This window comes from Tachysurus fulvidraco, chromosome 14, assembly GCF_022655615.1.
Source record: "Tachysurus fulvidraco isolate hzauxx_2018 chromosome 14, HZAU_PFXX_2.0, whole genome shotgun sequence".
In the NCBI taxonomy this organism is placed as follows: domain Eukaryota; kingdom Metazoa; phylum Chordata; class Actinopteri; order Siluriformes; family Bagridae; genus Tachysurus; species Tachysurus fulvidraco.
The window spans coordinates 5473358-5498345 of NC_062531.1; the positions used below are offsets into that span (position 1 = coordinate 5473358).

Here is a 24988-nt window from a genome sequence, read left to right on the forward strand (position 1 = left end):
AACATGCATTAGCAATGACACTCCACGTCGACTTCATTAATCCAGTCATTGTAGTTACCATGGTAACGTTTTGTAAACACACAAGGATTGCTGATAAAGGACATTAATATAGGAATGGGTGGGGTCATGTAACACCTTTATGTTTATGTTTCTACACTAGAGTAAAAAAAAATGTTCTAGGAAAAAAACATATTCATAAGAAAAACAAAAAAAAAAAATATTTTAAAAAAGGGGGGAAAAAGAATGGCTTTAATATTAAAAACGTTACAAAAAAATAAGCCAACGACTAGGTAAAAATGCTGCAAAAATAGTTTTTAACAAATTAAATTTGTGTTATTATAAAAGACTTTTATTGCCACTGCAACAGGTTTGAATCTTGGTAAAGGTGGAGAAAGCTACAACCTTGAGTTCATCAGACAGACTCTCATAAGCGTTTATGTTTTATAAACATACCTTGGTTTATGCTCATGAATACAGACCTTCTAATATTTAAGTACATATTCAACTGTCTCAAGATTTATTTCCCATCACTCTCAGGTCAAGTTGAACTTTGTTGTCATTCATCAGATATCTTGCATGCACTGCAATGAAATGACATTCTGAGAGATAATTTATGACTGATAATTACTTTGTGAATACTGTTATCACTAAACACAAGACCACTAAACCTGAGACCCAGGAGAAGTGAAAGACCTTAGGTTAAATTCCACGAACCAAATCTAGATGCTTCAAATGTTGAAACAGTTGATTATATCTCTACAGTTGTGAAGAGCAGTTATGAAAAGCATCGTTGCATGCACAAAACATCAAACCTTGAGAACGGGGCACAACAGCAGAAGATCACATCAAGTTCCACTTGGTTAAGGCATGAACAGGAACCTGAGGCACAGTCCAGTTTCAGTGAACTCTTTACCCACAATACAATGCTACCTTGTATAGATGTTTGATGTCTGATGAAACTCATGACTGCTGCTGCTGTATAGTTACATAAATATATATATATATATATATATATATATACACATATATATATATATATATATTATATATATATAAATATATATATATATATATATATATATATACACATATATATATAGTATTCTCAAATAGTTTAAAGTATTTAGATCTTCAAGGAAGTGAAAAATCTGCCAATAGAGCAAAATTTAAAGTTTGTAAATGTAAACATGTTTAAAGTAAAATGTCTTAAAAAGGTCTCATATTGTATAGATTGTAATGTTATAGCAGATATCAGATAAATGAGACTATATTTAAGCTATTGCCAATTGCTAAGCTGAATTTTTTTGTAGTGAAGTTAAACTTTAACTCGAGACACTGGTGGGTGTTTCAAATGCTAAGAATTTTATAAAATAAGAAATAAGAAACAATGACAGAAATGAAGTGATGCTTTTAGAGACCCAAATACAACCCTACTGGGTTTGAGGTAGGAGGAAACCAGAAAACTTGCGGAGAACATGCAAAAACTCAGACATTATACTGAGCTTAGGCTGAAACTGGTGACTGTCTGAAGCTGTAACATACATAACATACTGTACATGTTATTCAGTTGAATTACTCAAATGAGAGCACTATAAATGAAGTTGTGACATTTTTTTTAAGTCCTTGTACTGTATTGATTTTTTTTTATCAGAAGAAAAAAAAACAACAAAAACAAAAAAACCACGATGAGTAATCAACTATTTTATTAAAACTGGTCAATATGTTTTTAAAAAAAAAAAAACATATCAAAAACTGGTTTGCACTAAAATATCACTGATTTTTTTTACAGTATTTAAAATTAATACATATCAAACTTTATACATGAAGCCTCCAACTGAAAACTTTAATTGGGGCTACAATATAAATAGTTACAGACCAAGCAGAACATATACTATTTACACTTTAGGGGGAAAAAAAAAACGAGCACTCAATATCTGTTGAGTAAGAATTCAATTCGTACAGAAAAACAAAAAACAAAAAAAAAAACGTGTAGGGGTTTCAGAGTGCTGGGACACCATTTTAGCTACCAGTTTATGAAACTGAGCACGTGTCACTTGAAAGAATCCGTGAGAATGTGTAAATATTCATAGTTAAAATCCCATTCTTCTCAAAAGACTCATCCGGTTTGTCTAAAACAGGGAAGAAAGAGACAAAAAATATTAGATTTTTAACATTTTAAATCATGAATGAAAGGATAACGAAAGGAGATAAAAAAAACGAATCACAAAGCTGATACTATAAAACAAATCTTGATATTTTAATCTTTTTTCCTAGCCTATGTCGTGTCCTCCACGGTTTATATAAATGCACTCGTTCTATTGCGTTATTCTTCCTGCCAATTCAAACACTTCACTTAATCTATACAGACCAAATTGTGCCAGTGCTCTAACAGGCAGAGGTAAAGCTGTTCCTTTAAGGGAAAACGGAAAAGTCTAATGATGAGGACTTTCTGGAGAGTTAACCAGAGAGTTAACCATGAACAGAAACTAAAAAAAAGGAGGTGTCACTCAAAATGTATTTATTTTTTTATATATTTGATATTGCTGTGGGATAAACAGAATAATAATAATAAAAAAAAAACGGGTGTTCTGTTATTAAAACATGCAAACAAAACATAATGATTTCTTCTTAAACCACTAACTGTAGTTGTATGTAAAATGTACGTTGAATGGCAATTTCTTTTTATGCATCATGAAGTCCATTATTGGGCTAATACTGAGCTCATCTTTTTATTTTAGAAACTGTTAGTGTATTTTACTTTAAATACAAATTCGAAACCTTTAAGGAAGATAGGAAGAGCAGAAACACACGACATTTTATGAAGCATGACATGCATCGTGATCTTTTACATGTGCACAAATAAAACAAGAACAAAAACTTCACCTGTAATGAAAATAGGGAACCGGGCTGAGATGTTTTGGATCTGGAGACGAACTAGACAGCGAAGGAAGTCTGGCTTGTCCCGTGAAATGACGTCACATTCATGATAAGGTAAGACCTCCACTATTCCTGCTTCCTGGCAGCAGTCTATGAACTGCTTCCTCCTTTGGGCTTCAGGACAGCCCCTAAAGGTAACAGACACTTGTTAGCCATTGTAGAATTGCATCTGTATTCATCGACACGGACAATAAACAGAAATATTTGTCTGGCAGCATTTTCTACTTGATAAAACTCTTCACTTTGTTTGGTTTGGTTACTTCAGAAATGAAGCAATTTTAAAAGCTGACATTGTATTTCAGTCAGGACCACTTTGTCAAATTAAGGTTTGTTAAGTGATGTACATACAGTTAGTGTTGGCGGTATGGTTCTGTTCTGGGTCAAATTTTCCATGCGCCTGTCCGTGCTAATGCATAGACGGAGCGAGGAGAGCAGGACTGGAGAATAAAATAGCTCCCCATAGCAGCAGAACCATTAATCATGCATATATTAATATGCTCACTTACATGTTTTGAAAATAGATAAATAAAACTAAAGAGAGAGATGGGAAAGGAGAAAAAAAAAAAAAACACACCAAATACATGATTATAACGTAATCAGGTCACGAACAACGGGTTCTGGCTAGGAGGAGTCGGGGTTGGAGGAGGGAGCGTAAATCGCAGCAGCAGCAATGTGCTAAAAAGCGGCTTGAAGAATGGGAATTTAAAGGGTCGGAAATTACGGACGTCGTACCGGATTGGTGCGCGTCATGAACAGCTGATTATCAGCTGATGCGTGCTTGACGACGTGGCCTGCCTGAACTAACGCGATGCTTGATTTAAACAGGTGTTACAGGAAGGTATGTAATTTATGCATTTAATAAAGAAGACAGACAAAATCTTAATACCATCTTATTTTATATACAAGTGGCTGACACACGCAGTCCACTTTAATAGGAACACCGGTGCACTTGCATGTTCATCCAATTAGCGAATCATAAGGCAGCAGCACAGTGCATAAGATCATACAGATACGGGTCAAAAGGTTTAGTTCAAAAATGTACTGGAGACATTGTGGCATGGCTGTGTGTGCCGGAGAGCATGGTTTGAATGTCTCGGAAACTGATGATATCCTGGGAATCTCACACACGCTCACTCAGAATGGTTTCTAGAATTTACCCAGAATGATGCAAGCCATAAAAAATGTCCTTTGAGTGGGAGAGCTGAAAGTCCACGTTGATGAAAGAAATCAGACTACTCCTTCCTCTGACCTCTTTTCTCAACAAAGCATTGCCATTCGCAGAAATGCTCGTTATATCGGTTAATTTATACAGTACATAACTCTGACACAGAGACTGCAGTGTGTCAATATCTGAGATCAGCCATTTAAAATGCTCAAACTAGGCCCATCTGCCACAGTTAAATTCAATGAAATCACACTTTCACCCATTTTGATGATTGCTGTGAACATCAGCTGAAGCTCTTGTTTGGTAGCTGCATGATTTTATGTATTGGGGTTATGGGAGCTTAGTGGTTAAGGAGTTGGACTACCAATCAGAAGGTTGTGAGTTTGAATCCCATGTCCACCAGGTTGCCACTGCTGGGCCCCTGAGCAAGGCCCTTAACCCTCAATTGCTCAGTTTTTATAGATGATTCAAGATTAATGTACCTATGCAATAATGTTTTAAGAGACCATAATAAAACTCCGAACAATCCGAGATCCCGTATCTGAGGCACAGGCCCATCTTCACTTAATGAAATTGCGATCACTTTGGACATTTCACCTTTCTGTCCGAATTCGGCTTGATTGACATCTGACAGGTCTTCCCATGCCACCACACATTATGCAAATAATAAAAAAAAAAATCTATTGATAGCTATTTTTTAATTCAGCTTTAGGAAGGACTAGACACAAACGGTGACCTTACCTTGCGTTTTCCCGAAACTTGCGGCTGTCTCTGTAGTGCAGAAACCATTTCCACTTCCCTTTTTTATCGAGTTCTTCCATAATGCCCACAAACTTTTTCATGTTTTCTTTTATTACATTTTGAGAAAAAAAAAAAAGATATAAATGAGTTTTATAATAGATTACAAAATGACATTTCAATCTTTCTTTTTTTTTTTCTTCAAAATTACAATATTATTAGATGTAAAATTCTTTACCTAAACTCAGCGTTTCCAGTGCGGTTTCATCAAAAACCACAAATCCTCCTTTTGCAAAAAGCTCTTGGTGTGTCAGGTTTACAACATCGTCAGGCTGATCGATGCCCACAAACAGAACTCTGGGTGACTTCTTTAACTCAAGCAAATGTGGAACCTGGGAGGACATGCTATTAGTGATTATCTGCTATTTTACACACACACACACACACACACACACACACACACACACACACACACATACATACACACACACACACACACACATGTGTAGTATGGTCCACCTTTGAAACTGACTTACCTCAAATATATGTTCTGCAATATCCTCGTTTCTCAGTATAATAAGTAGAGGAGTTTGCCCGTTGGCTTCAGATTCAAACTGATATGGCTCAACTGCAGTGTGGCCCTCAGCTTCCAACAGATCCTGGAGATCAGAACAAATTTTTTTTTAATTTTTTTTTATTTAATTTTTTTTTACTTACAATCACACTATAATTTATTTGATCCTTTAAGAAAAAACACCCCGAACCACAGTAAGTATGTTTATCTGTTGCTGCATGCAAATATCACAAGGACATTACTGTTGAGGTTAAAGTGAATAAATTATTATTATTATTTTTTTTGTGTGTGTTATATAAATATTCTGTGATTTTATAAGTAATAGAAGCTTTTCTTCTTGCAATCTTTCAGCAGTTATAATAACGGGAAACCTAATACATGAGTTACTGTTGGATGCAAAATGTAGATGTGGTGATGAAATAAGCTTCAAAGTAGAAAACTAAAGATCACATTGATCAAAGTTTTTATATGCAAGTTAAGGGTGAACTTTTCCATTGAATATAACTTTTAATATAAATTTTCCTACCTTGGTTTCCTCAAAAAAGGGGTCCGCTGATGTAACAAAGATATAGAACTTGTACTTGGTTCTGCATGCTTGCCTCACAATAGAGTTTAAATTATCATGCAGATGATCAAACATGTCTTTCTTGATGCGACCACAGAATCCAGACTGCTTGCTCGTTCTAACGCGCTCGGAATCCCACTTTCTTTTCAGCTCTTCGTTCTGATGAGGGACAGTCTTGCCAATGCAAATGTCATTCATCAATGTGTGGTATGACTTTGAACACTCTTTCGTTATGTCTGATAACTTGGAGCAAGTTGCTTCAGTGCCTCGTTTGCAGAAAAGGCTTTGGAGATGCAACGGCTTACTGTAATTTGGAGTCTTCTTTGAGGCTTTCCTTTCAGACATGTCTACGTTGATCTTAAATTTAGAAAGGGTTGGCCAAGTCTGATCCAGAGCAGAATAGCTGTTCTGCTCATCAAGTCTTGAAAATTGAATAGTCATAGGCTTTTCTACAGGGCTAATATTTAGTCTGGGGTGGTGTTTTGCTCTGGAGGTAGTCTTATAATTTTTGAGCAAATGCGTCATCTTCTCCGAAAAGACGAGATACTCGAGTTCCATTAAAGACTGGGTGACCGAGTTCGATTGTTGTTCTTCCACATTCTGACTCGCACCGTGGATGCCTGCTAATCGCTTTTCACTGGAAGGACTTTCAAATATCACTCTGTTCCCTTTCTTATCAAACATTGTGATAATAGATGAAGGTGGATCATGAAATGGGTCACTGTTGTCCCCCTTTGACATAAATATTCCCTCTCTCCTGAAATATCTGCGCCAGTCAAAGGGCTGCTTGCTTCCTCCTTTATGCTGATATGGGCTGGATGTCCGTGTCCTTGAAATGCTCGATCGATCTGAACTACATGAAAAGGTCTTTTTTATGCTGAGGTCTACAGTCGCATAAAAGTCTTGTTTACCCCGATCATTTTGACAAAACCTCCTCTTATGTTTCTTTTTACTGTAACGTACTGGCTCTGATCCCTGACTCTCAGACTCCTCATTAGATTCAGATAAACCTGCTGGAGGTCTGAAAGAAAGAACTCTTTCATTTGACTCGTCGGCTTTGGGAACGGATTCTGAATAACGGGTTCTTTGTGCCCAGCCAGGAGTGTCTGAGTTACTCTCTGTAATCTCTCTTGGCCTGTATGCAACTTCCCTGCGGACAGAAGTGCTGTTTGTGTAATGTGTATCCCCGTCAGGTGCATACCATTCATTTGGCTGCTTTCTTTTGAAGTTGGCACCATGTGTCCATGATGAAGGAAGCTCTTCATAGGAATCATCTTCATAGTGCTCAGAAAAACTACCAAACTGGTCATGTTGAGGCTCTATTTCTTTGGTTGTTCTAGGTGTGGGAACTGATTCGCAGTCAAAATGAGCCGTCTTCTCTTCGGGCACGTTGATGTCGGTTGAAAACGTTTGACTTTCATCGGTATCTTTGACTGTGGAATTGTGCTTATTATAGGACCAAAGTGAATCCTGAAGGACGATTTGTTCTTTGGGAGCTGCAGCCTCTTTTAAATCAGAATCCGAATCGTCAGAACTTTCGAGTGCCAGCCAAGCATTAGTAGAGCTATTCTTTACACAGTAGTGCCCGGTTTCAGAAATGTCCTGTAAATTTCCTTCCTGAATATTTGAAACCTCATCAGCCCAATGATATGTTGGTTCATCCAGAGTAGGGGTACAGCAATTGCTGTTCATCTCTGCCTCAGTGTCTATTTGCAGAGTTGGCGGAGATGCATCTATGCTGTGGAAATTCTTGTGCAGCTCAAAACTATTAACAATCGAATTGTAAACTGTGGGGAGAAAAGGTTTCTGTTCAGTGCCCAGCTCTAGAGTGCTAGGGTCTTTACTTGACTCTTCATGGGCATTGAAAACGTCTAAATCGTTTTCGCTAGAGCCCGGGTCTTCACTAGAGTCTTTTAATTCATATGGTTCTGGTTTACCTTTTTCAGTTATGGGTAACACATCGTTTAAACATTTTGTGGGTTTGTCCAGATTGACCCCAGGGGTTTCATGTTGAACCACACAGGCATCATGATCACTTTCATCATCGTTCTGTTTTGGGATGCAAGGACCACCAACAGCCGATAAACTATAGCTTTCCTCCAAATTAATTATCTGACTGGATGTTGAGCTCATATGATCTGCAGAAGAATACTCAGATATCCCTGACCGAGCACCTTCTCTTGTGTGCTCTTTACAATTGCTTGCTACAAGTGTGTCAGTTTTAATTTCACCCTCTTGCAGCTTTAGAGAGTCTTCCTCGAATGCTTCAAGGTCTCTTTCACCACGAGGGACGTTCACAGCATGTACCGTTACTGAATTTTCGGTTTCTGAAACCATATCACTCATATCTACACTACCTGTCCGATCTTGAGACTCAGCAAAAGTGCTGTTCTCCACAGAGTCAGATTCAGTCAGGGGCTCTGCTGCTGTTTTTCTAACACTTTCAATATTTATTGCTTCTACATTTCTCTCATCTTTTTCAGACACATGGTCCTCCATGGCAGAGATTTCTACATGGACTTCCATGTCTTCTGTCGAATCCACATCGTGCGGTCTCACCAAAGAGCTGCAGTCTTTGACGTCAGGCTGACATTTGGCTTCATCTTCACCCGTTGTGGTTTCATTCTGTAACACATCCTGTATGTTTGAAGGCTTGTCGTCTCTGACATCAAGCCCAGATCTGGCTTCCTTGTTCGATTTATTCACATCCTGTACATCTGCTGACATATCAGCTCTGGCATCAAGCTCAAGGGTGGCGTTCTTGTTTGTGTTATTCATATCCTGTAAAACTACAGGTATGTCATCTACAACTCCAAGCTCATCTTCGTCTTCGGCTTGTACGTCAGCAGATGCATCTCTGATGTTCACCAAAGAATGAACTTCATCTGAGGTATTTGCGTCCTCATCACATTCCCCATCAGCAGTATTTTCTTCGTCGTACTCTGGCAGGATATCTCCGGTATCGGGCATAGTCGCAACCATGTCGGTCTCATCGTTAACATTTACCTCCTCTTGCATGTCATTTCTGGCATCATGTGAACTTGTGTCATCTCTTACAGTTGTAACCAGCTCCTGTGACTTAACCACATCAGGTACATTAACGGATGTGTCAATTCTTACAGTCACAGGAGTTTCATTGTCCTTTTTCTGATCATCATTGAGCACTTCTCTGGTGGTATTACTGCAGTCATGACTGAAAGGTTTTATAATATCTACAGGAATTTCGTCGATGACCTCTGGTACAGGTCCGACGTTCTCCGTTACTTCTTCATTGACATGCGTCTCCACATTGTCATTTCTGACATCTCTCGGTGATGTGATATCCTGCTTTGTCTGGATACTTACATTAAACTCATCCACTGATGTGTCTTCTATATCATTACACACTACCTCGTTATTTCTCTCGGACACAGATTTCTCTGTTGCGCTGCTATTCTTGTCATGAATGACGGTAGGTGTTTCATCTCTGGTAAGAAGTGCAGATTTAAATTCAGTACTTGCATCATTTGTATCACTCACAGAAACAGAAATAACAGAACAGCATCCTGGCTTGGTTTTAAGTACAGACTCGTTCTTTTCATTATTACCAGAATGCGCACACGCTGATGTATTTTCGCGTATTTCCTTATTAACTTGTACTTCACGTTGCTCGTCTTTGGATACGCTCTCTCTGTGCACCGATACAGGCGCTTCATCTTTGTTCTTTTCCTTAAAGCTCCATAACTTTAGGTTGAACTTAAACCCTCTGGTGTCAGGCACTTTAGAAATAATCAAAGGCTTGACAGGTGCAACAACCTGGTGGAATACCGCCACAGATTTTGTCTCAGTGCCCAGATTCATGGCCTTAGATATAGACAAGTCTTTGCTAACAGGTTCATTCTTTTGCACATTCAACAATTTCTGTACTTCGATTCTCATGTTTGATGCAAGACCACACAACTGATTGTATGCACTGTTGCTCTCCAAGAGTTGTGTGTAAGTGCTTTCAACGACACCGGACGTATCGTCCTCCGTGTCGCTGCAGTCATTAGGATCATTTGCGCACTTTTCGTCCTCCACAGTGGATCTGTAATCCTGCAAAGATGAACAAAAATGACTCAGTTCTGTGCAGTAGCATAATGCATGGATTTCCTGACCTTAAGAAACAAACGACAATAAAAATACAGTTGCATATACACAGCTTATTGCTACTGGAGTATTGTAGAAATGGGTCTAAAAGGTATGTGTGTATATTTTTAGCCATTAAACACCAGAAAGATACAGCAATATTTAGTGACACTGCATTCCTGAAACTGACTCTTTCATTCATTTTCTCAACTCAGTAGGTCTAACTATAATTCAAATTTCTACGCTATATGGCCGAACGTTTGTTGACGTATGAGCATCACACTATTGTACGAAAGTTTGAAGCATACAGTTATGCAGGATGACATTTTATGCTGTCACAATTTCCCTCATTGGAGCCAAAAGGCTCAGACATGTTCCATGACAATGCCTCTGCACACAGAATGAGCTCCATGAAGACACGGTTTGCCAAGTTTGGAGTAGAAGAACTCGACTGACAGCACCCCAAAGCATCTACAAAATTCATGAGGGCCTGACCTTAATTCTGCTCTTGTGGGTGAATGAGCACAAATCCCCAAAATGTAGTTTAAAAGATATCTCATAAACAGTGTTGTGCTAGTTACTAAGAAAAAGTAACTAGTTACAATTACTTTGTTGATTACTTACACCAAAAAGCGCGTTACTGTTAAAAGTAACTTTTTAGTTACTTTTTTAAAGAACGTTCTTTAATGTTCCCATTAATGGACAGGACCTTTGAACCACTTTTGCCATTGTTGTTGTGTTTGTGTTTGCCGCTGCTGCGCTAAAGTTGCTGGGACACGTGACACGTATACAGTGACATCACACTCGGCGCTGTGATGGCTCTCTAGCCGGTGGAAAGGCAAACCGGTTCTTAGAAGGATCGCCAGTGGAACCAACTTTGAACCAGCACCAGCACTAGCTCTGAACCAGCACCTGGTTCTTTCCGGTGGAAAAGGGGCAAAAGACACAGCTTACATTTGACTAAAAGGCTTTGTCTTTCACTAAAGTGAAATAATGAGCATATTTCCACTTAGAGAGACTCATCTTGCTCTCGCCTTGACTCGCCATTACTGCCGTACATACATGAATTAACGGAAACACACCCACAGTGCGGCGTCTTCGTGTTTACAGCGGTTGGCATCTACTAATCCTGCAATGTGTCGCTGCTGTAAACAGGTCAGGCTGTAGGCTAGACTTCAGCCAAAATGAATTAATCTAAAAAAGTAATGGACAACCGCACCATATGGTAACGATAACGGAGTTAATTTATTTAAAAAGTAATGTGTTAGAGAATTAGTTACTGTCAAAAGTAACTGCGTTACAGTAACTTTATTGCCCAACATTGCTCATAAGAAAGAGATTATAACATTTTAGCAGCAAATACACTTTGCAGCTAAAATGTTATAAGAATGAGATTATAACATTTTAGCAGCAAAGGGTGTTATTTTTGGGTGGCATAGTCAGGTGGCCACAAACCTTTGGACATGTAGGATCCAAATACATACTCCATATAGGTTTTCAAACCTGAGAAGGTCTTCAGGGCAGAGTGCTGTTGCAGATTCTCAGCAGAATTACAAGCTGCGTTGTTTTATCTTATGACCTACACAAGCAAGACTGTGACTAAACTATAATCAGATAAAAAGTATGCCATTCTTTTTTCTTTTAGAAATTGGCTAGCTTTAGGACATAATCGATTTTGGAGTGCCTATAAAACTCCCAGTCACATTTGACTTTTTCTGTACAACCGCTTCCTACCCGTTTTATTCCTTAGTTAACAAATGCAAACATAATTAGCTGAGATGTAGGCATCTGCTGAACAATAATCAGTTATGTATGTCACTTTTGATGGTTATAACATCTTTTACTTGAAAAGACAGAAAAATAAGGTTAGACATGGTTCATATTGCCCCTGGACTGCTTACCATTAGAATGCTTGCTGGGGGAACCTTGAGGGAATTGTCTAAACTGGGGCTAATATCTGGCGTGTGTTCGAATCTTGATCGTATACCAGACGTAGGTGTTAGATTCTCTCCGGTGGTAAAGTCATCCTCGGTCCCAGGCACTTTCACTGAAAGGTCGAGAGCATCCGATACAGGATCTACGGAAGTAAGCTTGTCCACTTTTAAGGTCAATTCAACATCAGGCAGTGATGTGGAAGTCTGAACAGCACACTGTGATGCCTTTTCAAGAATCTTTTTGTCCACTGATGGGCAGATTTGATCAAAGTGAAAGAACCTAGAAGTGGGTTTACTGTAAAAGAGGCCTATCCACATATGGAAGATAAGATGCACCTGCTCATAACTGTCTTCAATGCTAAAATCCCAGTCGCTGAAGAAATTAGGAACAGAAAGGAAAGCGGTTAGTGGTACATACAGTGAAGACCATTTTGGCTACATTACTATTACTACTATTTGAAAATATTGAGCTAAATAACCTATGTAGATTTAATTAAAAGTTCAATTTACATTCAATCAAAAGTTGATAACATTGACATACACATTGACTGATCACATGACTATAAAAATATAGAAACACTTTTATAACACTCTTGAGTAAGTTTAAAATTGGGGGGGAATAAAAGAAGGAAGTACATACCCATGCAGCGCTCTTGTCACACACTTGTCTAGCTTGTCATTTGTGAACTTGCTGTCAAATTTGAAATCATAGTTTTCTTTCCAATGCCTTGTCACTTGAATAGAGCCCTCCTTTTCAACTATGGTCCTACAGCGAAGGAACAGAGAACTCCATACTTTGGCCTTGACAGCTGATCCAGGGAGAGATGGCAGGAATTTCCATCCATTTTTGCCTTCTTTGTTACGAAAGCCTGGATAATTAGCGAGATCAGGTAGCTTCAGCAGAAGGTCAGATTTCATGGGCAGACAAGACTCAACACATTGAACTTGAGGTTGAACCTGGGAGCATATGCCTGCCAAACCTGACAGCAGAGAGGGCTGTGAGTATGAATGCTCTCTTGATATCTCTAAGATCAGATCCCCAGTCACAACAAGACCCTCTGGAAAAGGAGATTTATCAGGCGATTTAAATCTTGCAACTGGGGATTGCAACAGATGAAAGACTTGAGGAAAAGGTAAGCTACTGGTCTTGGCTCCAAGGTGTTTTTCTTCAAATTTATTCAACATTTTATCGCTATTTACACTGAGAGCCAAATCAGCCAGAAGATTAAGAGCATCCGAAGGTGCAGGCATGCCAACAGCAACATCCTCTTTATTGCATTGACCATCAGAACTAGGTAGGCGCTTTTCTCCTACCATATTCTCTACTGGCTCAGACGTGAGCTTTAGGTCAGCTTGTTTATCTATTTCCTTAAGGGAAACGTTCTGAAATATGGTGCAACCTGTAAAAAAAATGAAAACAAAAAAATGGAGAAGAAAAAAATAGAGACAAAACAGTATGAAAAAGAGGCAAGAGAATGGACATAAAAAAGCAGAATTTGTCACGGACACAAGCACACATGTGAAACAGAAGCTGAAGAAGGAAGGAAGGTGTGATTCATGCTTTCCATACTGAAAATGCTAATTATTATAAATGTATCTGCAATTAATAGTAATATTAGTATTGGATGTAATGCAGGCGAATAAAATACATTTAAAATGGTGCTCGCGGTATATATAATTTTTGTAGGTGGAGCAGAAAGGAATCTAAGGCCCCGTTCACACCGCAGGTAAAAGTGGCCCAAATCTGATTTTTTTGGGGTCAAGTGACCAGGTCAGACTTCTTCAGGAGTAGTGTGAACACTCAAACCTGGCCCAGATCTGATTTTTTAAAATCAGATCTGGGCCACTTCCATATGTAGTCCTGAATCACAACCAAATCTGATTTTTTCCGATGTGGCCGTGGTGTGAACAACCAAGCCAGATTTGATACGACTTTTACGTCAATCTACATCGACATTCGTGACAATTATGCGCCGGCGAAAACTTTATTTTAATTTTATTTTTGCGCCGGCAAAAACATGACTGGTAACTTGTGCGTGTTAAGAGTGTTATAGAAAGTGGTTACGTGAACCAGCTCATAATGTTTGCACTGAATAAACCACATTATAGCATTACATGATATGTTTGCTTGCACCAGATGATACAATACTTCCTCCATAACCTCGCCAACTTTTTAGCGCGACGGGGTGCTGCGTGTGACGTTATTGTTATTTTTTGTTTGTGCATGCGGGTCAGTACGAAACAGCAAACAGTTCACACTGGTATCTGATATAAGCCACATTAAGGTACTGTGATGTGAACAGCCAAACAAAAAAATCGGATCTGAGCAAAATATCTGAATTAAGCATTAAGACTTGCAGTGTGAATGTGGCCTAAATGAAGGCAGGCAGAGAGGTCCACATAGGTTTGAGCCAAATATGCTGATTAAAATGTATATAACGTATATGAAAATTTGTCCACACATTTCACACAGAGTCTGTTCTTATAAACTAGATTTTAGGTTGCCTTTTGGGATATATTTTATTTATTGCGTATGTGCATTGCGACTGGGATCCTGCCATCAACCATAAAAGAAGCTCAGATATGAAGCTTGCAGGACAAAAAGAGACCAATTTCATTGGGCTTGTATTTGACATGGGTGGGTTGCTTGTAAATTTCAAGGCCCCTGTATACTGTGTTCATTCATTCATATTCAGTTAGTGCTTTATTCTGGTTGTAGTCACTTGGGCCTAAATTATTCATTTGTTTATATTTCAAGAAAGATGTGCACTGGCGTTTTAAAAAATGCAGGCACATCTCAGGTCATGTTTAAAGTGAAAATATATTCTACTACAGTACACATTAATATGAAAAGATCTTACTGGTCTATGCATTCATATATTACATAAAGATAAAAGAACTTAAAAAATACTAATCACAATGGTTTTACTAAATTCCTACCGTTTTCTTTTGACTCCGAGCTCCGCATCTCCTGAGACAAGTTGGTCCTCGGGAGTGGTTTAGACGGTGTATTTTCCACTGGCTCTTGGTTCTCGGTGGATTCGGGATCATGCTGAAATGTGCTTTCTTGTTTGCCTTTGTCTGGCAACTCTACGCTGTTTGGTTTCCCTCTTTTCAGTTTAGGCTCTGTATTATCCGATATCGATTTGCCATTATTCTGTACAGTAGGAGATTTAGTCCTTTTTGATCGTTTGAGCACTGTCTTTAGTTTACTTATGGATATTGCCCTGTACACATGGTCTTTTGCTGTGCTTTTAGTTTTTTCAGTTGAATCCAGGACAGATGATTGGTCAGAGTTTTCAGGGCATACCGAAACGTTCTCAGTAATCTCCCCAGAGGATTGTGCTTTAGCTGGATTCGCTGAAATGTTTTGTATGTGCGTTTGGGGCATATGTTGACTTGTGTTTTCCATTTCCAATGGATGAGGTTTATCACGTGTTGGTGAAGTCGTCGGCTTCTCCCCTATAGGACTGCTGGTTGTGACAGAGGATGATTCTTGAGCTTGCTGGTTTTCGTTTGACTTTATGTCTCCAGGAGCAACTTCAGAGCCATGGGGGACAAAGACAAAGCCACAGTCTGTGATTATTGTCTTAAGGCCATAACGTTCTCTCATAGTAATTCCTTCCATTTTTCGTTTTGGTGTACTGGGCATGCTTGTTGTAACAGTAAGGTTTGTAATGGTGGTAGTTTTCTCAGTCTCATCAGTTTTACCACATGGCGTTTCAGAGCTTTTTAAATCTGACCGTAGTGTTCGCTTTGTACTAGCATCGGCATTCCAGTGCCTCTTGCGTCTGGGGAGAGAACGCCAATCTTTTTTCAGTGTGCTAGGTGAGGAATGTATTGTCTCACTGCTACTACTCAATTCAGGAGTAGCTTCTGTTGAAGGGGAAGATAATACAGTAGTGTTTTGTAGTGGGGTTGTAATTTGACTGACTTTGTTAGTATTGCGTTTTAAACCTTTCCTTCTTCTCCTTTTTCCACGCCGGTTTGGCTTGGATTTGGCGGGAATGTTACTGCTTGCCTCTGGCTGTATTTCTTTACAGCCTTCGATTAATGCTTCAGTTCTGTTTACTGATGTAGTAGGAGGTGAAATGGATGTTGGAAGGTCAGCTTCCTGTAATTTTTCTGTAGCAGGTATCTGACCTCCAACCATAGGAAGAATATCGGATACACAGTTTACTTTGTGTGAAAGATCAACCTCCATCTCAGAATTAGATGCCACAGTTGAGGCATCATCTCGGGTTTCTGAGGAAGATATGGTCACGCTGGTGGTCTGAACGGTTTCTGTTAAAGATGCCATGGAAGACGACTCTCCGCCGCATCGGTCATTGGCTGAGACACACTCTGAACTTTTCTCACTGTCCTGAGCAGTTTCAACTGCTTGAATGTTCTGAGTATAGTGTTCTGTGGGGAGGTCACCTGACATGGGTGAAGGGTCTGCCCTATCCACAGGGTTATTATCAGGTGTTTCAACCACTGCAGCACAAGGTGTTTTGACCTCCATCAAAACATACCGTTCAGCCTCGATCAAAACGCTCTGTTCAGCTGCAGTCAGTTCTGATTCAGCTTGCAGCTCAGCAATCTTTTTCACATCCTCAGAAACATTAATGCAAGTAAAAGTATCAGTTTCGTTAGGTAAATCTCTTTCCATAACCAGATCAGCAGGAGACTGAGGGGCATCAGGTGATGAGATACAGTAATAGACATCGTCGTCCTGATCGTCACTGCGCTGCTGTTTTCCAGCAGCAAGGAGTTCCTGTGCCCTCGCCAATGGAATCTGAAAACTGCACGGACTATTTAAATATATCCTGAGGCGATTTCCAGTCTGTTCTGTCAACTTTGGAGCAATTAGAGGAAAACCATCAGGTACATCATACTGATCAGGAAACATACTAGCCTCCCTACTAGGGCTGCTAGTTAAACCTGGGAAAATAAGAGCAGCAAAGTTTTGCAAATGTTTCTCCATTATTCCAAGGGGCTCCTCGTCCTGCTTTGGAGGACACTTCTCCATTTCTAATTCAGCATAATTTAGGGCAGGGAGAACTTGAAGAACATCCAATGGAGTATTCGTCTTGTGGTATCCACTCTTTGTCTCTAAAACGCCCACAAAAAGCAATAATTAGAAATGAAGATGACAACAGATGCTATAAAATATTTTAGATGAATTGTACTCACCTCTTGGCACAGTTCTGGAGGCAGGATAAACAAACATTCCTTGAAGAGCAAAGGCTTTATCGGTTCCTGCACCTAGAGCAATGTTTAAACATTTTACTAATCAAAAAAAAAACAAAAAAACAATATTTAACATATTTATTCAGATTCAGAGTATCGTATTTAGAATATCTTTACCTTCATAGGAGAGGAAATTGGATGAATGTAAAAATACAAGAAAACCACCATCTTCCAAACATATGACAAGGGCCTGGAAATGAAAAGGAAAAAGACATATTTAGTTTGTCTTCTACATCCTACTCTCCACAGGCTCAAATGTTACCCCCACCCCAGACTTACCAGGTCCTTCTCCTTCAACCCCTGAGTTAATAAATCTAGGTCATTTCTTGCTTCAAAGGAGACGACATCATACATACTAAACCATTTGCCATCTAATGAAACTATATATATAAAAAAAAGCTCACATTATATTCATATACAACATATAGCATATGTTGTCAAACATTTATAAAATGACAAGTAAATGGAGCTTTATCTTCTAAAGCTCATTAATCAAGTAACATGCTATGGAAAGTATTAAACGCACCTTCATTGACAGGAGAAGATTCAAAAACCGCTTGGGGTAATATCTTTCTTAGCGCAGAGACTTCAATGACACGATCAACTTTAACTGTTTTTGGACTGAGGGGAGAGAAAACAAAAAACCAACAGATCAGCAAAAAAACAAACAAACAAACAAAAAAAAACTAAACTAAAAGTATAAAATAACATAATGCAGTTCAAGAACATTAGTAGAATTCAATATGTGACTACATTTAAGATTCACCAACGGTTATTTGCATAGCTTGACACTTTCAAAAACGATCCAACATACAGATTTGCTGGGAACATTGCTCCATGGTTAGACTTCAACCCAATGTTGAAGAAAACAGACTCGATCTGTAGCTGGCCACTCCAGGGTTGGTAATGAAATGCTAAAAATTAAAGGTCTTCAGTCAAATGCAAGAAATGACAATAGCACAAAGTACAAAAAGACAACAATCCAAAAAAATATGTTCGATAACATTTCATAAAAAAAGTGGTGTGTGTTGAGTACTTCCAATAACGTAAGATGTTAAAATATTAATGCGATGCTTACATGATTTTTCTTGGCTGAAAAACAAAGGAGAACAAAGACACTTTTAAATGCTGGCAGAATATTTACATAAGCAAAGTCTTTACATGAACGTCAGTTGTCAAAAAAGAAATATGCAGTTCACTTATTTAAATCTACATCTAAAAGAAACAAGAGTGTGTAAGCACGTAATACTTTCCCTGTAAAAACCTAATGCATAAAGATTGTTTAAAAATACACAGATTTATCATTTTAAATTAAAAACAGAAAATCGAGGAGTTACTAGTCCATCGGTTCAGTTAGTGTATCTCTGTAACTTGGAGTGTTGTATGATTGTTGGTGCAGGACTAACTCATTTGATTAATTAAGTAAAAGCTGATTTCATGCACAACTGTGTCTAGTTAAGAAAAACATAAGCCATCCAGTGAGGTGCAGAAATATTGAGGAGAACGACCAGATTATTTCATGCTGACGGGAAGGCTAGAATAACTCAAACAAAAACAAAATAACTCTTTACAACCATGGTGAGCAGAAAAGCATCTCAAAGCACATGAAGAAGACTAGATCATATTACAGTCCTGCTAGTTTTGCTTGTTTTAGTGTGTATTATTATTTTTTTTATTCTATTTTGCTTCATTATCTCTTGTCTTAGTATCATTTTTTTCTGTGTATTTTGACTAACAATCTTTTATTCTACATCACTTTGGTCAGTCCTATGGCTGTATGAAATGTACTATTCAAATAAAGTGAATTTGAACTAGTTATGGCCAGGAGGCTACAGTGAAAATGGACATTTAAAAACAAGCTCCAAGAAGTCTGGCCATTCTGCTTTGCATTCCCTTGTCTCCATTTTGCATATGTTTCAGACATTATTTGAATAGTAGAACTAATGAAACTGACCTTTTCTCTTTTAATTCTAAAGAAATGCCAGTTTTTCCATAGGAGAAAGCCACAATGGCAAATGGACACACATGCCTTGGGCATGGCTCAACCTTTTCCACTCCGTCCACCAGCTCATACAAATAATACTGAAAAACAAAAATGTTTAGTAAGGCACATAAATACATTACATTTGTTTTATTGATTTTAACTGATTTTAGGTGTAGCTAGATAATAATAAAAGAGTAGCAGAGTAGTTTAGTCCTCATGGATGCATGTTTGACTTATCCATATACACAAGCATAAATGATTAGTATTCAGAAATGTAGTGCACACGGTATTGGATGTGGATTATAAAGGTGAATTTGACTTTTTCCGGATGTCTGGCAAGGGCATGTGTGTCAAAGCTAAACAATGGAAAATCAGTGAGCTGAGTGTCACCTGAGTCCTTTCGAATGCAAGAAAGAAGCTGGTGGTTGCACACACTGCTTGAAGCTGCTCTGATACATGGCAGTCAAACCCGGCCGTTGGAGGTGTGAAGTTTTGGGTATAGTTTTCTGTCACTTCCTTCACACGACCCTATTGATGACATTTTTTTTTAAATAGTGCAGGCATTATAAGCTATTTGTGGTACAAAAGGTAACTCATTTATGTATATATTCAGACATTTGCCTTAAAAAAACAAACAAACAAACAAACAAAAAAAACCATGCTTGCTTATGTATGTATGTATGTATGTATGTATGTATGTTTGTTTACCTTTGTCAATTTTAACAGAACAATGTAACCGGTCTTGCCATCATACCAGCGCTTTAGGTCAAGGCAGTCAGAGTACTTTGAAATATATACCCCTGTTTCAAAGACAGAATAGAGACGTTGAAATTCAATGACACCGGTGTTCGTATATATGCTCATACCTGTATAATCCTCCAAGACACTCAACATATATAATCAGTTTAACGTCTAAACACTTTGCACAAGTCAGTTCTGCATGTAAAATATTATCTAATGTTGGCTTGTTACTAATTATTCTTATTGCTTTACCTCTTTTTTTGAACCTGACATGAGATCTACTCTTAAAGGTTTAAGCCATTTAACAACCTGATTAAAATGTGCTGAAAATCTTCAGCTTAAAACCCAACATGCTGTAGACATTTATATTTTTAACTAAAAGCCTAGATAGTTTGTCTTTTCAAGCTCAAACATGCCACGAACCCAATGCTAACAGCAAATTCAGGAAAAACCAGTTCAATTACATTAGCATGGGTGGGCCAAAACACAAGCATAAAAAGAAAGTCAGAAATTTTGTAATCCTCCTCACAGACAAAAAAACACATGACATTATGAACGTGTACAATCTGGATGTTAAACATGAACACGTCCTATAATTACAGTGCATTCCGCAGACACAAAGACAATGCTATGTTATGTGCGATTTAATTTAACATGATCTGACTAAACACTGGCATGATTTATGAAAAGAAAAGAGGAAAAGGAGGGTTGATGATTCAGCAATGGTGTCTCTCATTAAATATCGGCTGCTTTCCGGTGGAAAAAAACGGACTGGACCGATCATATTACGCTAACACTATGTTGTAGGGGACTGAAGAGAAGGGGATGTGTAGATATCCACTTGTATGATTAAAAAAAAAGTAGTGCTTTGAGTAAGAACATAGAGATCAAGAGAGAGAGGGAGGGAGGGAGGGAGAGAGAGAGAGAGAGAGAGAGAGAGAGCACAGCATATTCACTAGAATACTTTGACTAATAAGTTACTAATTTTAGGAGCAGCCACAGTACTTTTCTCAGAACGTCTTTCAGGAGAACTTTTGAAGGTAATTTAACAGATAAGCCTGTCCAGTGTGTCCCTTCTTTACCCAATCTAACCTAAAAGAAAACAAGAGTGTACTGTTTGCCATACAGCAGTACAGCTGATTCATCTCATGAAAAAAAATATCTAAATAAATGACACAGTTTATTTGTAATAGCTCTAAAAAAAAAAAAACATTTTGTTTGTAGTCTGTATTTTTCATTTTCACAAATTAAGCTGGATTGCCCCATAAGCAATGGGATTGCTCTTTGAGCTGCTCCTACTAACACTTTCTGTTTCTATTTCTCATTTTCAATGTTGAAAAAGCTATACATTCATGCTTTCACTTTCAAAACAGGATGACTGCCTGATCAGTACACATCACAAGGTGAGTACGCATTCTCAGCTTTATTTGTGCATGCTAATGTCATGGATATAGCTCATATTAAAGGTAGAGTGTCTTTTTGTTTATAGGCTGTGAGTTTTTCAGGCTGTGCCAGTGAGCTTTATGTAACAGAGCTGCTGTGTTTCATATGCTATATTTTTAGTAGTGGTGGGAAATTGTACACATTCATAATGACAATAGATGTGTACATACAAGAAACATGAGCCTTTAACTTATTACATTTGCTTAAATGTATTTCAAGGTCTGTTTGATTTACCATGAAGCAGTCCTGGTACAATAGAAACTGAAACCAATTATTCTGAAAGTCCTGATATTGTTGTAGTGCCTACATAACTTAGTGCATTTGAGTGATATGCACCAATAACATTCTCAGATAAATCTGCAACAGTTAGTTGTGATGATAGTTACCCTTTGAACAATCTCCCAGAGTGGTGCACGTCCCTTGCCCGACAATTAGGCCTGTTTCCGCAAGTCTATTAGCCTTTAAATAAAGGGGAACATGTGGTCAAGAAATACAATCACTTATTAACTGGATTTAAATACAGGACCATGATGGTGCTTGTGTTGCATGCATGTACCCTAGACTTGTCATCAAGCAACAAGAAGCCAAACGATTCTTCAAGTTCCTCTTCAGAGTAACCATGTTTACGTTTTTCAGCACGAAAGGCAGAATACTGTGAGAAATTTAACACAGAAAAAAAAATGTCTGAATAAACGTCAAAGATGACAGAGCAAAAAGCAAAATTCATGTGTCTACTTACTCTTTTTTGCAGAGCTGCATTTTTGATCAGCTGTGCTGAATTGTAGGTAAAAGACTCTTTAGACTCCTCGTACAAATAATTGCTATGAAGAGGAGCTAAGATGCTGCTTTCAAAGGTGACTGAGCATGAAAGCACTGGCTCAAGAAGACCTGCAAACACAGATGAAACCTAAATGATGCTCCACATCATACCAACCCATATGACACTGTCCATTCATACTTTCTTTAAATCCAACCTTAATGTTTTAGCACTGTTTTGGACTAAAATACAACTAGTTCTAATTACATACTCAAAAACAACCAACAAACCAACCCAAATACAGAACATGTTGATACTATGATATTTTACTAGATGATTTATAAGTAATATATTATAGACATTAACAAAATTTATCTACACATCAACATCCCCGTGCTGAATTAACACCCACCCAGAGTGTTGAAGTAACACCATACAGTGTTTATTTATCTAAAAATACACTCTGAGTGTGTTAACACCGTGATATTTAACACGAAGGAGTTGGCTTGTGTATTTACTTCGAACCTACCATACAAGAGTGCTCTTATTACCCTTCTTTGGTAAAGATTTTCAAAATCGATAAACTGTATATACTTTTTAACGCATATTACGTGAAGATCGCGTACATAAAAACGTTTTAATAGTCGTCTGCATTTTAGACTATAAAAGTTTACATATGATAATTTCATCATTTGCATCACCTGCTTTTCTGACTACAATGTAAACGGTACAAACCGTCTAGCATAAATACAGCTTTAAAATAATTCGTAACAACAACAAAAAAAGGCAGGACTTGTTTATTACGATATAAACAAAACTTAGAAATGCAATCTTAACATCTGGAAAGAGGAATTGTAGACTAATGTGGGTTAGATTTGATTAATAACACCCATCTCTATGGATGAAGTATGCGTACAATAACAAGAATATGTGCTGTTTGGTATTTGGGATGTATTAAAAGCAAATTATTTTAAAAGTGTGTATTTATTTTGCACCTTCTGTACTAGGACCTTCTTCTGCAACGTGGACTTCACTAATTTTGGTTGCTGCCCTGGGTTAAAAAGTCTATTTATAAAAACTGGGTTCAGATTTTTGGCATCGTTTACAAAAAACTACGTCTCTTTCAAACAAGAACAAAACGTTCAGCATCAACCCTGGACAATCTATGACAAGAATACGGTGTTTTTTTATTTTGTTTTTCTTTAATAAAAGAGTCACTTTTAACAGTCACTGCATTGCTTCACATCTAAGTCAAACATTTCTAAATATGATCCCTGTTACAACGATTTAAATCAAATAAAAAGGTAAAATGACTTCCAGACAGATTTCATATTGTTGTCTGAACCCGAATTATGATCCCTTTTTGATTAGGAATTTTTTGTTTAGCGTTGAGAGAGCTATATAAACACGCAGACGCAAGTTTAGCCACTTAGCTTGCTAAAGACGTTAGCGTTTCGTCGGTTATAGTAAACGATTTTCTTCCCGTGTGGTCATAACACGGCTACGACAATGTATACATTATGTACATTGAATTTAGCAACCGATTACATTCACCAGGGGGGAAAAAAGAGGAAGACTTTCACCTTCTTTCGATATAGTAGTGTCATTCTCCATGAAGGCGAGGCATTGGCTGGCGTTTCTGCTTTCCTCTCGGTTTAAGATCACTTAGATATTCGTTTCATAGCTTCACTGCTTTTCACCGAAATATACACTTAGTTTGATCCCAATGTCATAAACCAGAGGTGTAAACCGTATCGATTAACTCAATGAAACATACTTTCTACAGCTATCTTTTTTTCTATCTCGACTGAAAAACTGGTTTTGTCTCAGCGTTTCGAGGATACTGTTGTGCAACCAGGAAGTGATGCTAGCACACTGCTAGCTTACTTGCTAGCTTACTGCTAAACCCTAAAAGGCTGGGCGTCACTAGAACATAAGCGGCTTTACAACCAAACTATGACAAGTGCTTTAACTGCGGTTTGTACAGAGTTGGTACATTGAAAGACATTATAGATTATTAGTTTTAATGCTCGAAAGTGGAGCTATTGGTGTAATGCTAAGCGCTTCTCGTTTAGGCTTCAAGTGTCAAGCCTGGTCGAAACGTCGAGAATCGAAAAAGAAAGAGAAAGTTAAACAGAGCGGCGCCTCCATTTTGTGTCGCATTCACACTTGCTGTTTCGGTTTCGGGTCGCTGGAAGTCGCGCTAGAGCATTAAACTTCAATCTGTCTGTCTGTTTCTGTCTGTTTCTCTCTCTCTCTCTCTCTCTCTCTCTCTCTCTCTCTCTCTCTCTCTCTCTCTCTCTCTCTCTCTCTCTCTCTATATATATATATATATATATATATATATATATGTGTGTGTGTGTATATGTAATGTGTGTGTATATCTATCTATCTATCTATCTATCTATCTATCTATCTATCTATCTATCTATCTATCTATCTATCTATCTATCTATCTATCTATCTATAGGCAGGGGCGTGTTTACCATTTTGGGGGTAGCTATCCCAAGCTGTCCCAAGCAAAGCTATCACCTGGGGCCCTCACTAAATTTGCACAACTGTACTGTATATAACATCTGTACAATTATACACACAATGTACATGTTACGTATTGTATTTTGTTTTCTCTACACATATTGTGCCTTACATACATCTGTACTATTTTATTTATGTATCTTATAGCCTTTATATTTATTCACTGTACATATGTTTACATATATACCTCAATATATTAAAGCTGCACTTGTCTATTTGCACTTCTGGTAGATGCCAAACTGCATTTCGTTGCTGTGTACCTGTACTATGCAATGA

At 38.0% G+C, this 24988-nt stretch overlaps 1 protein-coding gene across 2 annotated transcripts; it reads right to left on the bottom strand.

Annotated features, from left to right (window-relative positions):
- Positions 1-1688: 1688 nt before the first annotated feature.
- tasor2 (transcription activation suppressor family member 2) lies at positions 1689-24366 on the bottom strand. 2 transcript variants are annotated; one of them, XM_027151160.2, is made up of 22 exons: positions 23761-24366; positions 22160-22308; positions 21977-22072; positions 21807-21879; positions 19945-20036; positions 19627-19764; positions 19207-19334; positions 18331-18344; positions 18067-18166; positions 17779-17873; positions 17532-17632; positions 17370-17442; positions 17196-17267; positions 14961-17114; positions 12661-12889; positions 11988-12393; positions 5941-10053; positions 5377-5499; positions 5079-5232; positions 4844-4949; positions 2884-3065; positions 1689-2129 (listed from the first exon to the last, which is right to left on the bottom strand). In XM_027151160.2, the coding sequence occupies exons 1-22, from the start codon at positions 23789-23791 to the stop codon at positions 2032-2034; spliced, it is 8727 nt and encodes a 2908-aa protein (XP_027006961.2). In that variant the 5' UTR covers positions 23792-24366; the 3' UTR covers positions 1689-2031. The 2 variants fall into 2 exon arrangements, with proteins under 2 accessions (XP_027006961.2, XP_027006960.2); XM_027151159.2 differs by having other exon boundaries at positions 12661-13420.
- Positions 24367-24988: the final 622 nt, after the last annotated feature.